This window comes from Diprion similis, chromosome 12 (assembly GCF_021155765.1).
Source record: "Diprion similis isolate iyDipSimi1 chromosome 12, iyDipSimi1.1, whole genome shotgun sequence".
Lineage (NCBI taxonomy): Eukaryota > Metazoa > Arthropoda > Insecta > Hymenoptera > Diprionidae > Diprion > Diprion similis.
Genome location: NC_060116.1, coordinates 15976715 through 16002667, shown reverse-complemented (window position 1 = coordinate 16002667; position 25953 = coordinate 15976715). Strand labels below are relative to the sequence as shown.

The 25953-nt window shown below is 35.5% G+C and overlaps 2 protein-coding genes across 6 annotated transcripts in view; both read left to right on the top strand.

Moving 5' to 3' along the window:
* LOC124413480 overlaps positions 1-19380 on the top strand; it is a 38542-nt gene extending 19162 nt beyond the window's left edge. For 3 of the 5 annotated variants that reach the window (XM_046894072.1, XM_046894070.1, XM_046894074.1), the window contains 8 exons: positions 6939-7170; positions 7314-7582; positions 11051-11200; positions 11886-12191; positions 12295-12378; positions 12558-12609; positions 12708-12966; positions 13712-19380. In XM_046894072.1, the coding sequence (XP_046750028.1) occupies positions 6939-7170; positions 7314-7582; positions 11051-11200; positions 11886-12191; positions 12295-12378; positions 12558-12609; positions 12708-12966; positions 13712-14258 (1899 nt within the window). In that variant the 3' untranslated portion in view covers positions 14259-19380. Of the gene's footprint in view, positions 1-6938; positions 7171-7313; positions 7583-11050; positions 11201-11885; positions 12192-12294; positions 12379-12557; positions 12610-12707; positions 12967-13694 lie in introns of all 5 variants that reach the window. The other 2 variants (XM_046894071.1, XM_046894075.1) reach the window with 2 other exon arrangements.
* A 365-nt stretch (positions 19381-19745) lies between these two features.
* LOC124413268 (nanos homolog 1) lies at positions 19746-24403 on the top strand. The gene is made up of 3 exons (XM_046893747.1): positions 19746-20175; positions 21752-21968; positions 22665-24403. Exons 1-3 carry the CDS (start codon positions 20034-20036, stop codon positions 22810-22812), a joined length of 507 nt encoding a protein of 168 aa, XP_046749703.1. The 5' UTR covers positions 19746-20033; the 3' UTR covers positions 22813-24403.
* The last annotated feature ends 1550 nt before the right edge of the window (positions 24404-25953 follow it).

Here is a 25953-nt window from a genome sequence, read left to right as displayed (position 1 = left end):
GAGAATGCCGGGGCAAGATTGACCCCGGTAGATACACACGATGTGATCTGTGCATGTATGTACTGTACAATATGCGTACGTATAATCTACTCGTGCCGTTTGAGAATCGTATGCATGTGAACCTCTTCTATCCTACTGCAACGATCAAGCTCTGTCGGATGGTTGCTGTGCTCGGTGAATACTTATTGAAGGGAAGAGAAGAGACGAGGAGTGGCGAGGCGAGGAGTGGAGAGGAGAGGAGTGGAGAGGAAGAGGGCTTTTTAGAGGGGGCGAGAGAAAGCACGAGGAATGAATCGAGGAGTATAATATATAATAATAACGCGCTACCGCCGCTGCAGTATCCATCCTATACTATTCCAAGCAATGCAGCTGTCTGCTACATATACGACGTGATGCATGTGTAGGGATAATTCTGACGATTCGAAATTTCGCAATGGAGTTGATGTATTCGCGGATATTATATTATATATATTATATATATATATATTTTATATTATAATAACGAAACGAGACACCGATTTTACACGGTGTTTCGATCGGGGTTCTTTTTTTCGCCGACTTCTTAATCGTGTTCTGTATTTTCTTGTTTAAAAATTTTTCTTTTTTTTCTCTCCACCTCTATTTTTATTAATGCCCCTTGGCCTTCTCTTGACGCTTCTGACGCTTCGTTTTAGCTTCGTTCATCAAATTCTCTCAGCAATGCGAGTCATCATATTGTCACCATATAATACAAAACCGCGCGCGTCCCGCTCACGTTGACGTCATGTTTATCATGTATTTAGAGGGTCTTTATAAACAGATGTTTCTTACGTTACATTAAGTCCAATATGGCCGCGTTAATCTTTCATCGTCCTACCGTGTGTGTGCGTATGTGTGTGGGTGGGTGGGTGGGTGGTGTCTGTATTACTGTACTAGCAATATACACAAAATACATAAATATATGTTACGTATAAAGCATATAATGTAATTTCTTTCTCTTTTTCTCTTTCTCTTTCTCTTTCTTTATTTCTTATACCCGTAACAATGGAATCTTTTCATTGCGCGCGCATCCACAGAGAGAACGAAAGAAATAAAGAAAGGCATGTACATACTATGTATATATTTATTATGTGTATATATATATCCATGCGACATATTATAGCTAGACGACTGTCTGCGAATAACCGAGATTGCAGCGGGCCTGAAATCGCTGTTGAAAAATTCGAAATTTCTATGAAAAGCCGTAAAGTACGAATGACGTCACGAGCAACCCAGCCTCCGTCTATACCTACACTTGTACATTATAATACACCAACACTTATACACGGTGACTTGACTTTTGGAGTAATTTTCCGTCACGTGACTTTATTCCAAGTTACTTACACCACTGTATGTGTGTTTGCGCGCGCGTGTGCGTGTGTGTGTGTGTATACCCGGAGTGGTGTGCTTTGAACCGTGACGCGAGACGGCAAGCTTATAACACGTTAAGGGAATGCCTTACGGTTTGAAAATTTATCAAAAAATATCATATTCTCAATTTAAACTGAGAATAAATTAACAATGAACCTTCGACTGTCGTGCAGTTTGAATTACGCATAATAGTAGCAAACTAAATCAGGAGGTAATTTTTTCGTATACTTATAGTTGACCGTTTCAGTATTCGTTGATTAGAATATTTTCTTGAATATAATATTTCGATAACGAGGTGTTTCCGTACTTGTATAATTTATTCTTTATTCATCTCTAGATACATGGTGTAGGTATAGCTTGAATAATTTCTTCATTTACGAACAACTTCAAAGTATAATCTGGTATAATATATATAAAAAATAAATAATAAAATGATAAAAACAGAGACAACATTTCGATCGCGAAAGAAGCCCTCTGGACAATGATTACTTTGGCAAATATCCTGTGATATATAAATTTCTTCCGCCCACGATCCGCATCGCGATTAACAACGCCGGCCTCGAGCTCTGGTACAGCGTCAGCGTTCGCCTGACGGAGGGATAGAAAGAGAGCGAAAAAGAGAAAGAGATAGAGCGAGAGAGAGAGAAGAGCTTCGGAAGTTGGGGGTACTGAAAATTCTTATTACGTTACTGTCAGGGGGGGCATCGCCGCCGTTGGAGAGGGAACGTTGGCCTTAAGAAGGGGCTGAGCATGGTGGTGATGGGCTGCAGTGTGGGGATCGGAGCGGCGGCGGCGGCGGCGGCGGCGGCGGCAAGAGCAAAAGCCAAAAGGAGGGAGGGATGGAGGGGGTAGTTGTGTAGCATTTGTAGCATTGAAGCACATTGTAGGTCGTTGCGTTTTATAACATAACTCCTTAATTTTCCTTAGTGTCAATGCACCTTTGAGAGATACGGAGAGAAGACTCTCTTATATTATTATTCTTATTACTATTATTATTGTTCTTGCCATTATTATCATCATCATCATCATCATCATCATCATCATAATCATCCTTATTTGTTGTCCATTCTTCAGGAGTAAACGAGAAGTAAGTTTTTTCACAACACACACACACACACACACACACACAAATAAAAGTTGTGATAATTAATTTCAATAATAACGTAACGTCACGATATAACGATCGCTTTTAATAATCATGTGACATATTGTGTGCGTATACATATACGGACGTGAAGTAAAAGACGAGAAACGTAAACAAATAAAAACAAAAACAAAAAAAAAAAATTGTGTTCCCTTGAACGTCGAATTTAACATAAATAAAACATTTCGAATCTGTGCAGTGTACATGTGTCGTATTTGTGTATTTTTGTTTTTGAATTTTCTTTTTCGAATATCACAACCGTTGATAGGTAAGGATATTAAACGAACAGTGCGCGAAACATCATCGCTTAGTGCCGTGCACTCTCTTAACTGGTGGTCTTGTCGCTGCTGCTGCACATGCTGATGCTGATGCTGATGCAGAAGCGACACACGCGTGTGATAAATATGTGGTGTCGTCCTGGTTCTAGGTGGATATGACTTATCTGTTCTAAACTTGAGCGATAAAGCCATAACTTTGTTCGAATATGTTGTGACTGTGTAAATTTTCGCTTTTAGATATAATCGGGTACTTTGACCGAGGTCATAAATTTGTTTTTGATCGTTTCAGTTGTGTTAGATTTTTTTCTATTTCTCTCTCTCTCTCTCTCTCTCTCTCACTATTCTATCGCTGATTATATAAACAAACTTGATTACTAATATTTATTATAGTTTTTCATATTTCCTCGAAAATTCTATCTATCAACTGTGTCAACTGAACTCACAATCAGCTATAGATGCCGAGTGTGTGTGTGTGCGTGTGTGTTATTTTTTTTTACGTATTATTTCAGTTGGCGTACGACGGTCGCGTAAACGATTTTGTATCTTTTTCTCACATGGTTACATATTCTTGAATGATAAAAATTTATATCAATATTGAAACACCACTCTGGGTTACAAAACATTACAGACACAGGCACAGGCACACATGCGCGCGCCGATTTCACTCGTCAATTTATAGTGCCAAACAAATAGGGCAACTGTGTTGTGCGCGCCACGCGCTGGATTAAAAACAGTTGAATAAAGAAGCAAAACGAAAATAGGAAATTACAAAATAAAGCGAAATAACGGGGAAAGGAAAAGGTAAAAGAAAAATAAGGAAAATTCTTGTGGAAAACGGAAAAATCCGTGCAGTATCGGGTTCGGTCCGATGCAGCAGAATGCCTATATAATAATAGCAGTCTATCACCTACTGTCAATAGCAACGAAGCACGCTGCAGCCCCGCGAGATACACGTGTGTGTATGACTGTGTGTGTGTATATATATATACACATATACATACACTTCGGTACGAAGGTTTTAATCGGCGGCGGGTCCTTTGCATCCGGGATTCGATGAAAGCGTTGATGAAGAGGTTGAGACTAAAATCAAATTATTTTTCTCTTGTTACGATACGTGTGTATCAACACATCTACATGGATATGACTATCGCGCCTACCAACCTGGGTAATATAAAAAAGAACGCTAGATGAAAAGTATTATATACATACATGCTGCACAATACCTATATTATACATATATAATATATTGTTAAGGGATGGATGACTGAAAGTTGAAACAAAGACAGAAATTATTAGAAGGGAAGTAATCAGCTTATAATATATATAGGCAGATAATGAAGAAGTATTTATACGTAATCCCTGCTTGTCTTTGTTGTTGTTGTTGTTGTTCTTGTTTTTTTTTTGTTCTCTTCTTTGCTTCCTTTTTCAGTCATTTATCACGATTATGCGGAATTCCGTGCATTCTGTGCAGGTCGACCGTACCATCCAGATATGAAAGTTCAAAATTTCATTTCAACAATTACGCATATCATGACGTTTGTGTAAGCTTATCCATACGATATGTTTAAAAGTTTGGACTAATTTTTATCGAGACTTTTAGGTCGGTCAACGTGTTGTGATAATTCAGTTCGGTAACTTTGTAATATGAACACGCACGTGGTGTTTCTGTACAATATCGGTGAAATTATTATATCATCATTGTTGTTATCGATATTTTCGAAGGGATAAATTTACATTGTATAAACGTGGAAATGATTTGTTTTACAGGGCATGAAAAAATTGTTACTCCCACATTCATGCACGCATTAATATAAGTATCTGTTAGTTTGTACGATAATTCATAATCGTCGCGGGTTTACTTATCACCGGTGATTTATTGACGAACAATTTTCCGTGGATAGATTTTTTTTTTTATCTCTTTTTCGTTTTCTTTTTCTCTCGCTCGTCTCTTACATCTTTTCATTTATATCATGTATAATCAATGCCGTGTATGGCACGTTATAATAATTCTGTTGATGGTATAAGCAGAAACGATTTCGCGATTTCCAACAATTTTATACCGTATTTATAATCGATGAAAATATGTAGGTACGTTTTAAATGTACGATACACATCGCTTTGTATTTACCCTTATTTAATTACATTTAAAGACATATTTATGCAACAGATAATACCAGAGCGAGCGAGAGAGAGAGAGAGAGAAATATTCTACCAATATTATTTCAAGCGTATACGTTGTTGGTATTTGTAATTACGTGTCAAGTTGAGGTTGTTGTACACATACTTTATAATATAAGAAAAACGTAACAACATGCAAAAGTAAAAAAACAATCAATTAATAACCAGATCTCAATACACGCCGCGCCACAGCGGAGTGGTTGTGAGATTTATCAGAATTCTATACGATTATTTCAAACTTTGAATACGCTTCCCATGTCAGCGAGATATAATTACTATACTCTTCGGTATTGCAGTTGTTATTATAGGCGTATACAGAGATTATGTACCCGTTTATGTGCCGTACCTATATAATATACAGGGTTGTCAAAGAGAAGCGCGAATTACGGTTTATGTGACTACATATTCGCGTTAGGTGATGTATAAAAATTAGAGAAAAAATTATATACGTATATACATATATATATATATGTATATATTCTGCAAATCCTCATCATCCTATAAAAATAGAACTTTATGTAATTTATCACTCATCAATTTTTACTCTCCTGCTCTCACACGCATTTGAATAATAAATTTATTTCAAACGAATTATACCTCGGGAATTATCTGGATATACGCATGTATGTACGAATCGTAATCTCACGCGTATAGGCAAATATAGCAAAAATAATATAGACGCTGTATATTCCTTGCATCACGCGAAAAATTTCTCAACTTACTTATTTCGAAGCGACGTAGTATATTTTTTTTCCTTTTTTTTTTTTTTTTGTTTCCGCAAATAAGTTATGTTTTTATATCAATTTGAATTTAATTAGCTCAAGAAAGAAAAAGGACAGAGAGAGAGAGAGAGAGAAAAAAAACAATTTTCTCTTCCTTCGCTTGCGTAATCGCGAAACACGTATATTTGTTTATTCAAAATTTTACGTACCCACTCATTCAACGCGATTATGTATGTGTACCTCTATATACACAATAAAAATAAGATACTGAAATAATTTTCAACGTCCGTTTCTCAGGCTGTACTAAAATTAGCTTCGCAAACTCTGTAGTTCAAAATTTCTAACAACCAGCAGATTTGAACACTCATTTCTAAATTCTTGGTATCGGGTCTTAAGCTCATGATCCTCGGCCTTCAACTGTGTTAATATATAAAAGGGAAAGAGAAAGAGATCGAGCATGTAAAAAAGAAGAAAAAACCATCAACAAGAAAAAAAATCACGTGTCATTATGACGTATATGGCTGTATAATATCTTCGAAAATAAAAAGGAAGAAAAGAAAAATTGGACGAAAACGTAATTCTATTAGGTCATGGTACGAAAAAAACAAAATAAAAAAAAAAAAATAAAAAAAAATCGTCAAGAACTTTCGGCCGGTGAAATATTCCTCTGACAGAGAGTATCATACTGGTATAGAATTTGAAGAGGTTGTGTCATATTTATTTTCAACGTTGAATAACTGCTTTCATTTTTCTGTCGGGTGTTTTTAATGGTTTAATTTTATTCTCATTTTTTTATTTTTTTATCTTCCTCTTTCAATTCAAGAAAAGTGAGATCGTCGCTCATTGATGTGTTGTATACTGTGACGTGTCGTTCGGTTATCATATTAAAACTAGTCTTTCACATTCAGGTTACTTACTGTATTATAATGATATATTTTAACGTTGCATCACACAGGGATACCATGTTTGTTCCTACGAACGCTAGCCAATAACATAATTAATGACAGTAATTCCCCTGGTTAACAGTTCTGATGAATAACGGTTAAAAAAAAATTCTTGTATCATCGTTAAGTTGTACTTAATACTAATGAAAATTTGTAGTGTCAATAAAGATGTCTGCTTCTATCGTTGGATAGCATAAAAAAAGTGAAACAGTTGGAATGTTTCAAATTGTCCAAGCCTGACAGAGGTATGTTTAAAAAAATATGTTTTGATTCTGTTTTATAGGAAAATAAATTGGTGGTCCGACAAAAAGTTGACGGCAAAGAAGACGGTAACGCAAAATCGAACAGCAGCAATTACGGAGGAGATTCACTGTGGCTAAAAGGAGATTTGGAGGAGCTAGTCGAGGCAGAGGATATTCAAGAAATCGACGAGTTCGAAGACTCGGACAGGTTCGAATTCGAACATCAAATAAGCGACTGGTCCTACCTCGACGAGGACGGGGACGAGGGCACTGGTAGGTTTCACATCACGCGGGTAATTTAAAAATAGAAAGGAATCGTCATTAATGCGGACAGATATAGGAAAAGAGGAAAAAAGCAAACGAATACTTAAACCAGAACAGTATTCTTAACAATGACATGTTTCTTTTTTGCAAAGTGACTGGGGCAGAGGAAGGCGACGAGACGGTGAACTACGGCGGGGAGGGAGGAGAAGTGGTGCCCAGCTTGCGCATGCTGCAGCAGCGAGGCGGTTCAGCGTCAGCATCAGCGTCAGCATCCAGCGGCAACATGTTCCCTCAACAATATTGTCTACGATGGAAATATCATCACAGCAACCTACAGACCATGTTCTCACAGCTCCTAGAGCGGCAGGCCTACTGCGACGTGACGCTTGCCTGCGAGGGACAAACCCTGCGTGCACACAAGGTAAGAAGATGTTCAGTTTATAGGTGGTCTAGGGAAGGAATCAACAACTTACGGTGCTTTTCTCCTCTTTGTGTTCGTCTAGCTGCAGGTTCTTACCCATTAGCCATCTTAAACAGGAATTCTAATATATTCTGCAGATAAAAACTGTCGTCAGACCTAGCGCTAAATAGTTCTGCTTTTATGTTGTTATATTTACTATGAACCCTGAAGCTTCAAATTTGCATCTCGATTGTACTGACGATGAGTTCATTGATTTTCATCATTTTCTTCCTGAATGTAAGCTTTCTTTCTTGTTTGCCTCAAGATTTTTGTATTCAACCTTCTATTTTTTACTATCCATACTCTTCCCACAGTCCAGCTTTAAATACAAATCTTGAGTGACTAGAAACATTTTGAGTAGCTCATGGGTTCCATTTTGTAAATATGCACGAATTTAACTGATGAAGGATTAACTTTTCACTTCACAGACAGCCGAATATTGTGAAAAAAGGGGTAATGAAATGGATGATTAGTAAATTGATATAAAACACACGAGAGACGCTTTGGTAAAGAGTTATAGGAAGAAATTGCAATTGAATTTTGTACCCCGCGTCTCTCAGTTGATCTTTGAACAATGGTTTCTTTATTATTCAGTGTCGAAAAAGGAAGAAATAAATGTCATATCGCATTGAACTAAATGGCCATGTACAGTGGGCACTTTATCAAAGTAAAGTACATTTGGCTTGGTTTATTTTTTCTTTGGGAGGGGTCTAAATTGTAAAATCAATACTTCCTCCTAAATTTAGAAGCAGCCCAAGAGTTTTTGCTTTCCTCGGTACTATAGTATGACGTATTTAAATGATAATGGGGGAGGTCACAGAGGGGAGTACACTCTCCGTAGAAAATTTTGTTTCAATTCGTAATAAACTAAGGATGTGTCAGTTACCTGGGCAAAGGGGGAGAAACATTCGACGGGGTCAGGGGGGAAGGTGGGGAGTAGGAAGAGACAGCTGTTTCCTCACCTAGTAGCACCTGCATTCGGGTGTACAACCATTTAGGTTATTATTGTAATGAAAAAGTAGAAATTATAGTTTTTCTTTTTTTTTTTTCCAAACAGTATTAGAAATTTACCGTCATTGCATTAGACTTTCTAATTTCAAGCTTGGTCCGCAAACCGATTTTTAAGAAGCATCTTTACCTTTGAAATTTCGCCGAATTTAGGTCTTATAAATCCTAATACCCTAATCCCTATAATAAATCCTCACACTATTACACATTTACTCGAGAAATCTTATTTATCATTTTCCGTTAGTGAAAATTAATTTGCACGCTATATAAATGAGTGTAAAAAGAAACCTACTGAATTTATCAATTTCTAAACGTATCAGTATACGGTGATGAATGTAAATGAGAATTAAATATGCTTCGTTTTTGAAATATTAGTGATATTTGTTTTGTTCTTGACGTATAGAAAATTGGTATTTTAATTCCGTCACATTGTCGACGATGTAGAGGCAAAGGCAGGGTGAGAGATAAATATGAAATTTTATTATACCTGTAAAACGAGTAAAAAGAAACATCCAACGTTTTACTGAATTAAAATTTAATCCTACGAAGTGAGCTATAAAAAAAGTTTAATCAATATTTTTGTATGAGTAAGTACTTTTCACTGCCCGTGTTGCTGGTTCTGCTGCTACTTCTACCTCTCTGTCTTTCTTTATATATTCGAATTTGTGCTCGTGCTTCACTCCTATACTGAGTCATTCCTAACGTTTACCATTTGTCTCCCCTCTCCTCCATATCCCTTCACCATTCCAGTTCCTGTTCCCTACTCCTCTTGTGCCTACACTGTTGGCTGAAATTCGAAAATTTTAACGCTTTTTTTACTGCTCTGGCCTTCGCAGCTGACTGGTTTCTTAGAATTTTGAGCTACGAGGCACTCTCTAGTTTCTTTAATACAGTATTTTCATCCTTGGTCATTGTGAAATACTTTAAACGTATCTTTCATGAGCATTAAATATGAGATTGTTGATTACTTCACTATTCGATACAAATAACGTAACAAATATAGTCTGAACACAACCAGTTTACTATATATTTTATATGCAATATGAAAATTGCAACCAATCAGTTGATATATATGAATTGGAAAAATTGGCTATTTGAGATAGACATTTTTTTTCAACACTATCAGATGGTATTACATACTCTTGAGTTGTTCAAATTTTATCAGCTTTCAGTTTTGTTCTATTATACGTTATTCAACGGTGACCGCAATGATCATGCAGAATTTACCATTATGTAAGCAGTACTTGCCAAACAATTTTATTCAATCCACTCTGCATTTCAGTACAGATTTTTAAACTTTTTTCTTTATAATTACATTCAAGTTTTTACTTATTGTTAACTTTACTTTTGTTATAGGGAATAAAAATAATCGTAACAAAAGTAACTAACACACATTAATGCAAGGTTTTAAATTCGTCGAATAAAACTGGGTAGAATAAAAAAAATTTATACAACGCAGAAGTAATGACTTGGATGTAAAATGAAAAATATAATTTATTTTTTATCTCAATATATTTTCCCATAAAAGCTTTCCAGGATATAAACCAGTATATAGCTACTCTGAAAAGTAACGTGCCTTGGCTTTATGACCTTATTTGTGGAGACATAAAAATTGAGAAAATCAATACCAACTTCAGATATTAAATATTCAGGCTATTGACTGCCTGGAGAACTTGGGTGGGGCTGCACTAGATATATTCACTTTTTCCAAGCCCCTCCAAGATATCGTTTCGCAAGAGTTTGAATTATTATTTCAAAACATTAATAACTTCAATTTAAAGGGAAACTTCGTGTGTTGAATAAAACTGATGTATTGGCAAATTTCTCTATAGAGTAATGCATTTAAGCAATCACGTGATACCATAAGCATCCGTGTATTCCTGATTTAAAAAATTGTTGTGTTTTCTTACGGATCTCATGCGGAATCTGTTAAGTCTATTCAACCTAATATTAATGATGATAATATCAAAAACTATGCAGTATTTTAAATGTACTTCCTTGATTTTCATTCGTCAGGTTTTATGAACAAGACTCATTTATATTCAACACCTGAATAATAATTATTTCCAATCACCATTTTTTATCATGATATTTTTTCGCATATTATTTATTCTCGGCGACCAGTTTTCCTATCTGAAATGTGGATTTCAAATTCTTACTCAGAGGAATTATTTTTAATATTTTACGTTCTCGGCTCTATAATTAAACAGCCTTGCTAATAAAATTTTTTAATGGATTTCGATGTGTCGTTTTCTTTTGGCTGGTATGGCTGCAAAGGTCCAGTAAAATATTGAAATTCCAGTTCAAGTTCCTGTATATCTATGTCGAATTTGTAAAGATAATTTTTCAGTTTGCTGTCCACTTTGAACAATACTCATTAAAATTCATTCATATCTGTATTTCCTTTTTTCCAATAAACAGGTGGTGTTATCAGCTTGTAGCACATACTTCGACACTATCCTATCAGAATATGCGGAAAGGGATCCTATTGTCATCATGCGCGACGTTAAATTTGCCGATATCAAAGTTCTCGTCGACTTCATGTACAAAGGAGAGATAAACATCGATCATGTAAGTATTATTTCCCACCACTCTGTCATAATCTGATGATTATGCTCGCCGAACCGGCGAATGTTTGAAATTCTAATGCTAAATCATCACCACTGGCAATACGTTGAACAGTGCTTGTAAAAGACTGGCATACTTCTTTCGGTACTACATACATATACATCTTTTACTTCGTTTCAAAACGATTTCCTGAAACATAGAATGAGGACTATTGTGTATACCTTGTTGACATGATTGTTAAATTGATAGAGAGAGTATGTGGTAAACTGTTTACGGTATTTCAGAAAATAGGGTCAATAAGAAAAACCGTCAAAGTTTTCATCAATGTTCACATTTTTATTCTGTTATTAAGAAAAAGAAGGAGTAAAAAAATGAAAGTACGCATTTCTAAAGTACATTATTCTTCTTACTCTGGTGACCCACATAGCATTTTTCCGATTCAGTCAGCAATAGAAAGCTGTTTGTAGAAAGTGTATATTATTATTTAGCATTCAGAGGCTAGAGCGTATTTCAGAGAAAATTGATAAGTAGGAAATCATCAATAATAAAAATACCGCTTACTTGATCAGCAACAAATAGAGGACACGAATCAGAAATATTCATTTCACCAGTTTTGAGATATTCAAACGTGTTTTTGTACGTGTGACACAATTTCGAAGATTGTTACTTATTGTCGCCCACATTGTAGACGAGATTATCATCTCTACTAAAGACTGCAGAAGATTTGCACATCAAGGGTCTGGCTGAGGTCAGCTGGCGTAGTGATTCAGTACAAAATGATATGAGCAACAGTGGTCACAGCCCAGGAGCAGCTACTCCAGGAGTAGAAACAGTTCTCAGGGAAGGTGATGCAGAGGAGTCCTCACCGCCTAAACAAAGACGCCGAGGTCGTCCACCTCTCGACGATCCCCCATCTGCTCATGATGTTTTCACACCAAAGGTCACCTGCGTTACTGGCAATGTCGGCTCGGATGATACCTTCAATGTAACACAGGTTTGATCAGCACTTCTATAACCACAATTATTGATAAATTTCAAACATTTCTCACCGTAAGATTTTTTTAATCTTGATATGCATGATTTTGTTTTGTATACAGGAAGAAATGATGAGCGAAGGAGACCATGAGAGTTGGGATGGTGATATGGTGCTGTCTGAAAATAACGAAACCCCATTACCAGTGGTGCGTTTCCTGACTTATATTTTTTGTTTGTAGTAACTGAAATTGTTTCAAGACAGCTGTTTTTTGCATACCGTGTTCAATTTATTTACCATGAAAATATATTTCACTGACGTTTTTGACGGTCTACGTCTATTTATTGTTTTTCGTAAATTATTCAACCGAGGTTATTTTCTTTGCAGTTATCTTACATGTCTAAAGACGATTCAGCCACTCAAGACCAAGATAAGAAATGTGAGTAGAATTTTTTGCCTCTGTTTTCAATTTTATCAACATTCTTAACGCGGTCTAGTTGAATCAGAATGAGATACTATATATTTATTTTCTCACAGCATCCTTGACGACGTCTAATTCCAATGCTACAAACCCAGCGATTCCAGAGCAATTCCGAGATGTGGTGAAGATGAATGACTACTTGACAACCGGACGTCGCCAAGAATTTTGGGAAGAACCATTCACGCGACGTGTCATGGATGCTATCAAAAGCAAGGAATTGGAAATGAAGACGGCAGCTGAAATTCTCGGTGTCTCTTATGGAACCTTATACGGTAGATACCGTGACAGCTATGGTTGCCTTAAACACCCATACAGGTTTGTATATTATTTATGCTTTCTTGGTACTTTTCCACATTGATGAATAAAGGTTAAACGTAACTTAAATTAGTCAAGTTGAAATAAGTTGGATTCATCAGTGTCTCGTTACTCCTAACTATGTTTTTTTTGTCTATTTGTAACGTTATTCTTTAAATTATATACTGACCCTGAACAGAGTTGAAACAAATTACATAGCTTTATCAATGGTCATTAATTCAAAATCTTGTACTCACTGACTATAGTCTACAACTAATAAACATATTAGTAAACTCGGTAGCTGTGAAAGGCGTATGATATGTAAATATAGCTGCATTCGTCTATATATATATATATAAAATCAAAGTCGGGTTAGTTACACCACTTATAACTCAAGAACAGCTGGACTGATTTTTATGACCTTTGATTTGTTGGATTTTTCTCCGCCCCGAATAGCAGAATACGTATTACAATATCGGAAAAATTTACGGATAAAAAATTATACAGAAAAAATCCATTTATTAAGTCAATAAAATCATAAATTAAATTTAGCTAAAAGTTAATACAACATTCATTGACTGTTCGCCAGGCCAGCTAGTTCTAGATAAACGTAAACAGATTTTATTTTGCTACTTCAGGACAACCGCTATACTATATCGTATTCAAAGTACTTTTTAGTTCTCATTTTATTTGTTTTCAAGTATTCTTTTCATGCTCCAAGAGCATTGTCTTAATTTGTTCAAGTAAAGTTGTCTGAAATTTCCAGAGTGAGAGATTTCTGGTCAGAACCGGGCCCTGCTGAAGTGTTGGCAAAATTACGAAGGAAGGAAATAACCTTATTTCGGGCTGCCGAATACCTCAATGTAACTGTACAAACACTCGCCACATACTTATCGACGTTACAAGGACCGGACAGGCTGTCTCTTTCGGGAGAACTAGCTGGACCGATATCAGCAATCGACGGTGGCAGTGAAACGGAAAATGATGCAGTGAATGATATTCTTCAAAAAATAAATGCCAACGTAGCTTCGGTCGCTCCAAACATTTCCACAGCAACTCCTATAAAACGGGAAGGGGGTGGATTCGTGGACGTTCCAACACCAATACCTAAAGCAGCAACTTCGGTTCTTGAAAATAATCCTGATATAACTATAGTTAAAACGGAAAGTATGCCTCGCAAGCGGGAGTATTCGAAAGTTCCAAATTCAGAGAATAACAATGCTAAGTTAATGAGTGGTGGCGGTGTAAGCGAAGTGTCGCAACAAAAGCTCTCCGACTCGCTATCCTTGAACAGTGACAACAGCAAACCCTAACTATTCAGGCCTTACTTGGCCCCGATGAATCCCATCACACCCAATGCCAGCTACGCATCTGCGCTTTGTCCGCGAAGATTTTATTCTAACGTTTTTAGCAGGTTTTTAACCAATTTTCATTTAAAGTAGCCACAGACGTACCGACTCCATTTACTTACCTAATATTTTTTTCTCGGCATTTAATGTGTTTGTTTTAATTTTCTTTTAATTTTTTTTTTCCGTCTTTTGCACTTCATTGATTAAACGGATTCTTTTGTGTTACATTGTACGAAATGGCAATGGCTTGTGGTTAGTTACATCCGGTGACAGATATTTTATCGCTGCGGGGATAACTTATTTGGTTAGTCTGATTTGCCCTACTTTTATTTTTGTTTGTTTTTTAGTTATAATCAATCATGATACTTTGGCTGAGAAACTTTTTTTCATTGTGTCTTTGGCACAAGAAATATTGAAACAATTTAATTTTTGACGACCCTCTGCTGTAATTTATATGCCTAATATTTAGATTAGCCAGATTCGATCGTGATCAAGAAAATTTATGTCAATCATCACTTCAAACGTGATAAGCGTTGAGAAAATCATGCGTCATAACAGTAATTCAATGGCACATCAATATCTGTAGATTTTTTCATGCCACACATAATAAACAGAAAATAATCCAGAAATAATGTCAACCGAATGTTGATATGAATGAGAGCTTTAAATAATAGAAAACATAAAATATGTTTTGTATAATTCCATATTCAAGAAAGATTGATTCATTTAAAAAATTGAATGGTACGTTGCTTGGGGAATATTGCACGAGCTACGAAAATACAGATAGGTTTAGTTTCGATTGAATGAATAGCACTTTTACCAAGATAATCTCGTCGTTTAACAAATTGAACTTAAACTTACGTGTAGTGATGACCATGTCCATGTGTAACATGTAAAAAAAACTTTGACTAGCGCGTATGATCGTACAATTTCTTATTTCTCTTATAATCAGCTAAAATACCGCACTCAGATGTTTAGTAACATCGTTAAGACTAAATGCGAGCTTTTGTTTTTATAGAAATTTTAAGTGGTTTTTATTTACTGATTATCATTGGTATCAAAGATAAACATTTCTTTGACACGATACGAAGCATAAGTAACGTCCATTGTAAATATCGGTGCAATAGTGAAACCTAAAATTAATATTATTTTGTCACAAAGTGTTTAAATGCTATTTTAAAAAGAGAAGATATACCTGCTTTTAATCATGCAATTATTATTGTTTTTTAAAAAAGTTATTGCATTATATTTGGCAAGGTATATCTTGATCATCGTTGTCAATGCCTTGTTGGGGTTACCAACTCGCATTTCAAATTAGGCTTAATATTTTCATTTGTGTGTGTGTTCATTTCAATTTGGTATCTACCGGCGTGGATGCTCAATATACGAAGCACACGTTGACCGTACTCACGAGATAATGACTGGATATGAGTATTCCTGCTTGCTAAAGGTGAATAATAATAAGACATAACAATATAATAGAGGTATATCCATAGCACATTGATATTTTTAATGATAGAAAGCAAAACAAATTTTTCGTACACTCTGAACATCAATAATCGGGATGTACGTAAAGTAGTTGGCTAGATAAGCAAACAATCCAGTAGTTGAAAACCAGCTGCATTCATTTTACACCCAATTTGGTTATGATTTTTATTAAATATTTTTTCAAATCGTACCACAGCGATCTAAGTACTCGGTGTTAGTTTAGCGCGAAAGCCAGGTATGCGTACACATGTATAACTCATTTCTTCTTCTTTCGATTGCAAATACTTCTAAGAATTAGAAGAACTGTGATTGAATATGTTCATATATTGAATGAAACACCCGTGTAAAAAATAGATAAAGAACAGAATGTTATTTTCATCAGGGATTTGCTAATGTGAAAGTAAAGTTTACAAATTCTTGTATTTTAACGTTGCGTGCTTTTTCGTTGTTGTTAACATGTTTATACGTGTTTCCAATTACTGTACGAATACTCTACAACGGTCACGTTAAATTATAAGTTTCTGATTAACTACTATTTTCATCATATTCAATTCAATCTTCAAACGATTGCCTAAATACAAAAGTAGATCTGCTCATCATCACGAATAATTTAAATTTCAACAAACTCATTACGTCTCATTGAACTTACTGTATTAAGTACATGGTAATATTATTATTATCATTATTATTATTATTTTCTTTTTTTTCTTTTTTTTTTGAATAAAATAAGACTAAGACATACCAAATGAACAAAAAATGTAACGACAAGTTTTGTTAGGATAGTTCTATCGCATATCAAGAGAGCGAAAATACATGCTGAAGCTCTCTGTATTGCCTACGCACGCCCCGAAGATTAGTTATATTGGGGCGCACAAAGACCACTTTTACTCTAGCAAGAGTATACGACTAGAAGTATTAATATTAAATATTAATGAACAGTACAGCGGTTCGCAAGTAAATGGCTACGTTTTTAAAATTATATAAACATACGCTTGCATGTGATCTATTTAAGATAAAATACATACTATAAAACTATTTTACAACAAACAACCGAGAAGATTCCTTATTTATTACTTCTTCTTCATGATTAATTTTCATTTAGTATTATTCCGAACAAGCAACTCCAACTTTCAAACTTCACCGTCGCATTTTTAATGTTATTAAACCTCATACATAATGAATCTATGCAAGGAAGTATCAACCTAACGCATCTATTATTCTGATTAGTTTGCAAATTCTGACACAATTTCAATTAATTGAGCAAACTGAAATTAGTCAGTTTGTATGTAAGTAAAAAAGGGCAATTAAAAGTTAACAGGTTACAAAGTAACCTATTGTTTTAAATTGAAACACGAGGACGGATCTAAGGTGGATTCGTTGTAATATAATAATAATAATAATTGAAAGCAACCATCGAGTCTTCATTTTATTTATTTAAACTTAATGACTTGAGTAATGATGTATCGCATTTCCAAAAAGGAAAGGAAAACGGGGAAAAAGCTGTATTAAAATAATAATGCATATAATTGTTTATGATTAAGTGTTTCATTAATGTTACTTTATAGCCAAGGTATAAGGTAGTAGTTTTCAGTACAAAGAGGAGCACTTTAGTTCTTATTTATCAAAATGGTGTAAAAGAAAGAAAAGGATAAAAAAAAAAGAAAAAGAAAAAAGATAAATTATTCGAAGATGCTAGTTATAAATTTTTTTAAATGTGGCCACTCGCTTGAAAATCTCTGTATTGATTGTCACGTAAACAGAAAATAAAACGTGCTGTGTATTTTGTGATGCATGCGCGTGACCACATTGACATAGTACTACGAGAAGACAGGACAAGACTAGCCTATTGGCAAATGTAGATTGCCATTTACTAAGGGCTATCACACCATGAGACTAATATCGATATCATTAATTACATGTGTCGTTTGATATAAAGAAAAAAAAAAAAAATGAGTAATGAGTATATAATTACGTATAATCAATCGTTTTATACACAAACCTAATTATAAACTACTACGTACACTATGTACATTCCTAGTATACACACGCTCTTCACTCTCTCTCATGTACACAATTACATATACATTACATTTAGTGAATACATAAATACATACATACATTATACACACATAAAAACGCATATGGACCTATATTATATATTTATAATAATTATAGTTATTCTACAACGGACCACCGCAGCATCAAAAAACCATATACCGAGATCATTAAATTAATAAACTCATCGATAAAGCGCATCTTTTTCACCTAGAGACTAGAACATTTGTTCGATCTAATCATCTAGAACTCGTTAGAAAGAAAGTGTGTCTCGTGTATACAACCAAATATATTTATCCATGAAAATTCAACTTAAAATGGAAATATTTTGAGACTTTTATTGCTTTTAAACATATTTCACCATTCTGCACCATTCATTTTCGTATAATTAATCATGTTTTATTATTGGCATCGCTCGAGTTGACTGATAATTTATGTGTGACGTATACCTGAGAATTTTCTTTCACGCGTTTCTACAGGATTCAATCGCAGGCTCCCATATGCTTAGTTTTTTAAATTTATTTAGTTGAACGAGTATTATTATTATAACACTCAATCATGTTCATCGAGGAACTTTGTCGCGTTGTAGTCGAGAAAGTACCTCGATGTTGCTCATGCTTGTGACAAGAGGTTTTATACATGAGATACAAAATGAGGCATCGATATTGTTCAAGTGCGAATACACCATACATCAAATTCATATAAAAATCCATGATATAAATTCAGTATAGCATGAAAAATACCGGATGTATTTGCGCGCAAATCACCGTAGTAATCAATCCCAGCGATAAAAATACAAGAATGAAAAAAGATAAACACCGAGCCTTCATACAGTTACATACATATACTGACCTTACTTCATTTTAGTCTGATATTTCAAGATTCAAGAGCATGATATTAATAAATGGTAAGAATGTGTTAAAAAGTGGACGGAAGAAGAAAAAATAGCTTGAATCGTACTCTTCAATTAAGAAATATCAATTATTAGCCAAAGTTAGGTTTTGCGTTTACTCTTAATTCTATCACACACGATATATTATATGTTTGACGTATAGTTATTTTAATAATTATTATTAATTATAATTATTATTATTTTTGAAGTATATATTATTATAATCGTGGTAATTTTTAGACTAGAGAACAATATATTAGCATATAGAAATTAAAGTATACATAAAAGTAAGGAAAATAAAATAAAATAAAATAAAATATATATATTGATAAAATATTGTTGAGGTCGCGCCCAGAAGATTGAAAGGAAGTGCATACAATGCTGGGAATAAATGAATGGAATTATAGGAGAGTTAAAACGTTAAAGGAAAAAAAATGGTATAAAAGCAGCTTAGATTGCGATATGTAGCTAATCAGGCTGCTCGCGGAGAGCATTCATTGATTGAACAAAAAAAAGAAAAATGAAAAACAATAAACAAAAATATGAAAAAAAAAATCAGTAAGTGTAAATGTTTGTAAACAAATTATGAAACATTATTTGTTCAGTGCCTACATATTTACACAGTAATAATAAACATGAAGATTAGTGATATCGTCTTGTTAATTTTTATTTTTATCAATCCAAGAAAATACAATTCACACCATCGGTTACCCTTCTACTCTCGAAACCATTGACCAGCTACGCCCCTGACACCTTCACGTCTCCCTCTCCTGCAGCCCATTCTCATGGAATTACATTACATATGATATACGTATAGGCATGCTTGATCAACGAATCACGATCTGAGATTCAAAAGTTAGTTGCGCGCGCCTCTTGAGAATTCGCACGCACTGTATTCGCGTCCAATGGTAAAACAGTATTCACAAAATTCAAACTACGGGTCTGTTTCTTCTATATGATTCTGATTTTATGTCTTGAAACTTTCCAGGAACGCATGTCGACACTCGGTTGACGTCTTCAAGTGACCAGCCCGGCATTTTGGCGGGTAGGGGAGAGGTGGGGAAGTCCTCAAAACTCAAGTGAGGCAACGCGTTCGAATCAGTTACAAGAGAGTTATCGTTCCGAGTGGTCGTGTCGCGGTTTGCGTCACCTCTTGGTGATTTTTCATTCTTTGTTTTTCCTTAACTTAATCATTTTTTTTTCCTTTATTTTAACCAATATATACATACATATATACATATCTATCGTGTTTTACTTCGCATCAAGCATTTTTCGCCCAAGTTGTTATACATAATACCAGCATCATGAAGGTTCTGGTGCCTCAGCAACTACCCATGCCGAATGTGTCGAATTCCTTTTTTCCTTTCAACCCCAGCCTGGAAGAGGAATTGAAGCGACTTTTCGCCAATTTCACTATCAGCCCCGATGTCTTCACACAACGTAATGGTAAGTCGAAATGTTTTCCGTTTCTTCGTTGATCGGTAATCAACAATTATTACCTCGTATAAATACAATCCCGTGACAGTACTCTCAGTTCATCATTATTTTCACACTGTTATGGCTTGAGCTAAGTGGGTAGTTTATTACCTCACGATTAATGAATTTTCAATCACCTGTTGAAATTTTACCCTTCGAAGAAAATCGTGATATATTTTATAAAATATCTAGATCGCAGGAAACCTCATTTCGCAACACGGTGGATTTGCTTTAGCGGAAATGAAGCGAAACCGGCTCGTTATTCGTCCATCCATTAATTTCTCAGCATTCGCAATATTGAGAACGCTACGCGACTCGGTATCTTGATATTTTACCTTCGTATTTTTTCCACGTAAATATGTATCATAGTCCATTCGACGTTTGCGCATGTGTCTCCAAATATATCGAAGTCCATGTATCTGAAACACGAAAAGGGATTGACAGCCCTATTCTATACCAATTCTATACAAAAATAATCCAATACATTTTCATTTTACGCAGAAATAAAGCTATTGCATGAATTTACTATAGCAATTTCTTAGAATCCGTGTTCTTTCTTCATTTCTACATCAAATGAAAATGTGTTGAAGTAATTTTGTTAAGAATTGTGTGTAGAACCTGGCTGTTGAGCCTTTTTTCGCGTTTGAGATACGCGAACTTCCATATTTGGGGACACGCACGTCAACGTCGAAATCGACGAGGCCACCCCCTTAAATAATTTTTTTAGAGAATGCTGCAGTTATGCCTGATCTTCTGACACATTAATTAGCCAGAATCCAAGAGCTACGTGCGTATTATTATCATGTGCAATATGTAGCCTTTTGATCAGCATACCGCCCGAGAATTACGGCTTACTTTGTTGCTTCTACAAAGGACAGGTCGCCGCGCCGCGGCCCTTCCAAAACTCTTACCAAACGTGCCGCATTATAATCGCAGGCAATTTTACTTATCGATCAATTGTAACGTTATGCAACTGTAGTAAAGCAGTGACTTGTCGAAATATTATTACGATTCCAGTGTATTTTTTTTTTTTTTTTTACCATTCAATTATTCGTCGTACTTATTCGTAACATTTCATATTTAATTAACTGAAACTAAATAAATAAACAAGATGGGCACGACAAGTGAGGAGGGTTTGGTTTTATTGTTCACGTGTCTACGTATTTCTAGATAATGTTTACAGCGTTATCGCGGATAAGTACCTGTTAAATCTTTTGACCCTTCGCTAGCGAAGGGTTCTTTCGGAATTGTTTGTTTGTACACCGACTGTCAGGTCTTCGAGGAGTGTTATTTACACATTAGATGACGTTGAAAATGCGACCAGGCATCGCGCTCCTATTAATTTGTCTGATCTAAACAAACCGCTCTTCTGACGCGTCGAGGAATGTAGAAAGCAAAAAAGAAAATATAAAAAAACAAATGTATCGATCCCGGTATCGCGTTACACGTAAATAGCATGGTGTTTTTATTGAACACGAGCCGAACCTTTCTCCTGATCCCTCAAGGAATTTTTATTTACTTTTTTCTTTTTTATAACTTTGACAAGATGTGATGGAGGAATTCAAGCACAACGGGCATGATTCTGAATACTGCCCGGAACTGGAGTCTGGCGCCGTGCCCACCCCAAATCCGCGCAGAAGGAAGAATAAGAAACCGCTGCCGACGGAATGCGTATTTTGCAAGAACAACGGGGAGGAAGCACATTATTACCGCGGTCATCTGCTGAAGAATGCCGATGGCCGAGTAATCTGCCCCATTCTAAGGTGAGAAAAAATTGTTTACTTAAAATATAAAATCTCTAGATTAGTATCAAGATTTTTCATTACATATTTTTTCCGGCTCAATTTACGCGCTCTAAGCGGTCGTCATTTTCATTATAACGGATTGCCATCTTCTTCGAATTCCACGTCAACAGAATCGCTTGTACTCTTTGTGTTTGTACCTCTGAAGTGTGTAGCGGGGCGCGCATTCTGCTACAAGTCGCAGATATACCCATAATGGTCTTTCGTTCTATTTACGCGACTTTCGGCAACCTTTTGGTAACGCGGCTCGACTGAAGTATGTTTACATACCGACGTACGCCCGTCTTGCGTACCGACGGGTTTATTATTCTCAGTTATTCGATCGCCTATCTCGTAAGCTTCTTATTAACGCGTCTTTGATGTTACCGAGGAAGCTTAGATACAAAATTACGATAATTATTCTCCCACTAGGAATACTATTCACTCAACTTGCTTACCTGATTCTTTTTCACGATCTGTCGAGTTGTTTTGTCTTGCCGCAACTAACGATAAGTTTTTCCAGTGATTCTCACCTTTATCTGGTTTAATATAAAACCTTGTAAAAGATCACAAGACCTGAAACAGCTCGTGGCAAATAATTGTATCATCTCCCTCAAATATAACTTTCTAAGAAAAAACGCCTCACACAATTCTAATTGTAATGTTTTAAACCGACAGAGCTTACACGTGTCCGATATGCGGAGCGTGCGGGGACAATGCTCACACAATCAAGTATTGTCCATTGAACAAAAACCCGGAGGCAGTGGCGACAGTGAACGCGTTGAAGGTGCTGCGAAATTCTACTGGAAAACGCCGTTCGAAGTAGCTTCGACACTCCCCCAATCATCTGCATCACCACCATCCTGAAGAACGAGTCGCGCTGCGCTGCCGTGTGAATGGCTTCTCTCTGTTGGACCAGCGACTGCATCATTCGTCTGATTTTTTTTACCTCGAGGATAGACCAAAAATATTATTTCAACTCTATAGACTACCCGGAGACGCTGAGATAATCTTTCGCAATCTTACAATCTCGTGAAACGCTCTTGCTCTGGCTGCAGCAAAAACGTTTCACGCTATTATTTAAGATTTCGAACGAACTGTGAAAATCTCGAAACTCTGGGTGCGCCTATTTTCCACGATGAATAAAGTTCGAAATATACCTACAATTGATTTCTGTAGTTATATTTTGTAACCTTGATTCATTTTGGCTTCTTATTTATCGTCAGTAGTTACCGGTTCAGACAAATTTCGGTAGCATATCGTTTTCATTATCACATTATTTTTTAATCATATTATTTTCACACGACAGCGTCCGCGAAGCTGTAAATACAAACATACGAGTCCGATAGTCAAATCTGGGCTACGGCAAATACGGGAACAAAGAAAAAAAAAACTGCTTCGAAAATCATTCGAAACCAATCAGGTATCATCATCTTTTAAACGTTAAGATCAGTAGTTTTTGTTACCTTGCTTTTCTATGCCAAATAGAAAGAACAAAAAATCGATGGTTAATTATGATGATCAGCTAAAGAACGCAACTATCTTTATGACATATAAGTAAGATTTTCTACATTTAAGAACATTTTTTTCCAACATCTGATCATGGTTTACAACATGACAAGAAAAGAGCGACAATCACGACGTTGTTTGATAATTTTTCAATACATACTACTTTCATTCTAATCATGATTTTACAATCTCACCGTACTTACGCCATATAATTATAAGGCGCTAGGTTTTATATAAAGCGCGCAAACAGATCACAACACATGCCTGTTCTTGCAGTCATAGTAAATCCACTCTTTTTTCATATGAGTACAACACCGCGCGTGATACTGCTGCTAAGTATCCATCAAAACATCATCCATAAATACGTAACCAAAATTTTTTTTTTTCAAAAACTTGAAGAGTATTCGACTCTCAAATTGGAAAAAAAACTGATATAACCAAAGTTGAAGAAAGATAAAAAAATAATCACGAACTCTGTGTCAATCGTCTATTGCGCAAGCGGAGTAACGACGCGATTTGCTATTGTTCTTTTATTTATTATGTTATAATATTATATATATATATATATTACTATCATTGAAATCAGGTTTAAAAATTCTCATTCCCAAATCGCCATTTCCTCATTCCCACCACTAATCTTCCGCTACCGTTCGAAAATATGGCCAATTTTTGAATCCCCTACCCGATTTGCCCCCCCCCCCCCCCCCTTCCCTGATTTTATCAAGTGACGATTTTGTGTTGTGATTGAGTGAATTTTTTATTCCGATTTCATACCTTAAATAATGTCAACTTGCGTCTTATTCCGCGACGATTGATGCAGTATATAATGGGAAGGGTGAACGTGTTTTTTCTTTCTGTATTTAAGCAGAATCAATAAATCAAAAGTATTGTATACGTATGGGTGATATTCTTTCTAAGGAAAACTTTTGGACGTGCGACAAATATTCAAACTGAATCCGTCCGCAGTTTTTTTTTGTTTTTCTGTAAAGGACAATCTGAGACATTTGGTCTAGTATTTTCTATTCTTTTCTTTTTTTTTTTTTTCTCGCCTTACACTCCTTTGAAATGTTGACAGTTCGATGACTGCTTGGGCTTGGACTGTTTACATTTTTTCAAATATATTGGCTGGCCTCTATTTCAAATGTATAAGCGGTCTTTATTCCGAGGTAACGAGTCGAAAGTTGACATTTCACGAAATGCTCATTTCAAAGGAGACCTTTCTTATCATACCATGAGTTATATTGAAAATATAAGGCGTTATATTTTTCCTCTCCAAAGATGTACATGGGGACAGCTTTTTTAGTATATGTACCATATTGTTAGAAACAAACTTTCCACTATTGTTTATCCGAATCTTTATATCATATACGTATTCTGTTACATACCACGGAGCGATCCAATTTTGATCATAAAAAAGCATAAAGATATTATTTTACAGCAGTTAAGTATAAATAACGAGTAATGCGTGGTTCCGAAGATTCATTTGTGTAAAGTGCATTGATTCTAATTAAAATAAACTTCGTTTCTATTCCGACAGAATTTGAAATAAACTAACATAGTGGTTTCAAAGTAGGTAAATTCTTCTGTCGTGTGAACCAGAGTAATCGGGATTAGATTATCCGCTGACCGAAAATCACTTGGAAATTTCTGTAAAATTTGCGGTCGAAGAAATTTATTTTCATGGAAATTTCAATATGATTTTTCGCTGTATACGGAGGGCGGATCTTTCCATCTCGATAAAGGTACTAGTCTGAAACTCCTAGGATCCTGCTGTTACATTGTACCGCAACCTGGTTCTAGCGACATTTTTTCAGCGTTCAATTTTTACGAGCTTGCGTTGCACTCTTTTGATGGTCAAAAGAGCCATTCTCGCAATCAGAATCAATGCTCTTGATTAAAGTGATGTTGTACCAAAGTCTATACTCTTGGGTACAGAAATAAATTGACGGATCTATGTATCGATTAGCGTCGATGTTTATCGTTTTAAAATGCACTTTTTGTGGTGGTCAATGTTGGATGCCCCGATTAGATATTAAGTGATGATTGTTGATGTTAATTAATACCATTGATATGTTTAATTACTCTTTGAAATGTTCCTATATAGTTTATAATTTTCGCGATAGTGTGTTGGGTATTTACGATCTCGTCTGACCACTTTTAGAGGTTCGAAAATAACAAACAATTGAGCAAGACGTTGGTCATAAGTAGCTGGGGGTACGATTAGACAGATATAACCGCAAGTATCGTTTTTCTTCCTGTCGACGATACCGTTATAAAAAATATTTTAATTTCATTTTTACACCCTAACTCACAGTCCGTTTATAATTTGCACATTTTACAAAATTGTACAAAAATTAATTTTCCATTCAAAGCTGCTAACCGGATATTTATACAATAACCAATAGCGGCTTCTGCACATAAAATTTTACGGTAATTCTCTTCGGCATTTTTTGAGGTG

Coding starts and splice junctions, on each gene's coding strand:
- LOC124413268 (XM_046893747.1), top strand. CDS start 20,034: ATGAAGGTTCTGGTGCCTCAGCAACTACCCATGCCGAATGTGTCGAAT. Junction 20,176..21,751: donor TGTCTTCACACAACGTAATG/GTAAGTCGAAAT, acceptor AACTTTGACAAG/ATGTGATGGAGGAATTCAAG. Junction 21,969..22,664: donor GTAATCTGCCCCATTCTAAG/GTGAGAAAAAAT, acceptor TTAAACCGACAG/AGCTTACACGTGTCCGATAT.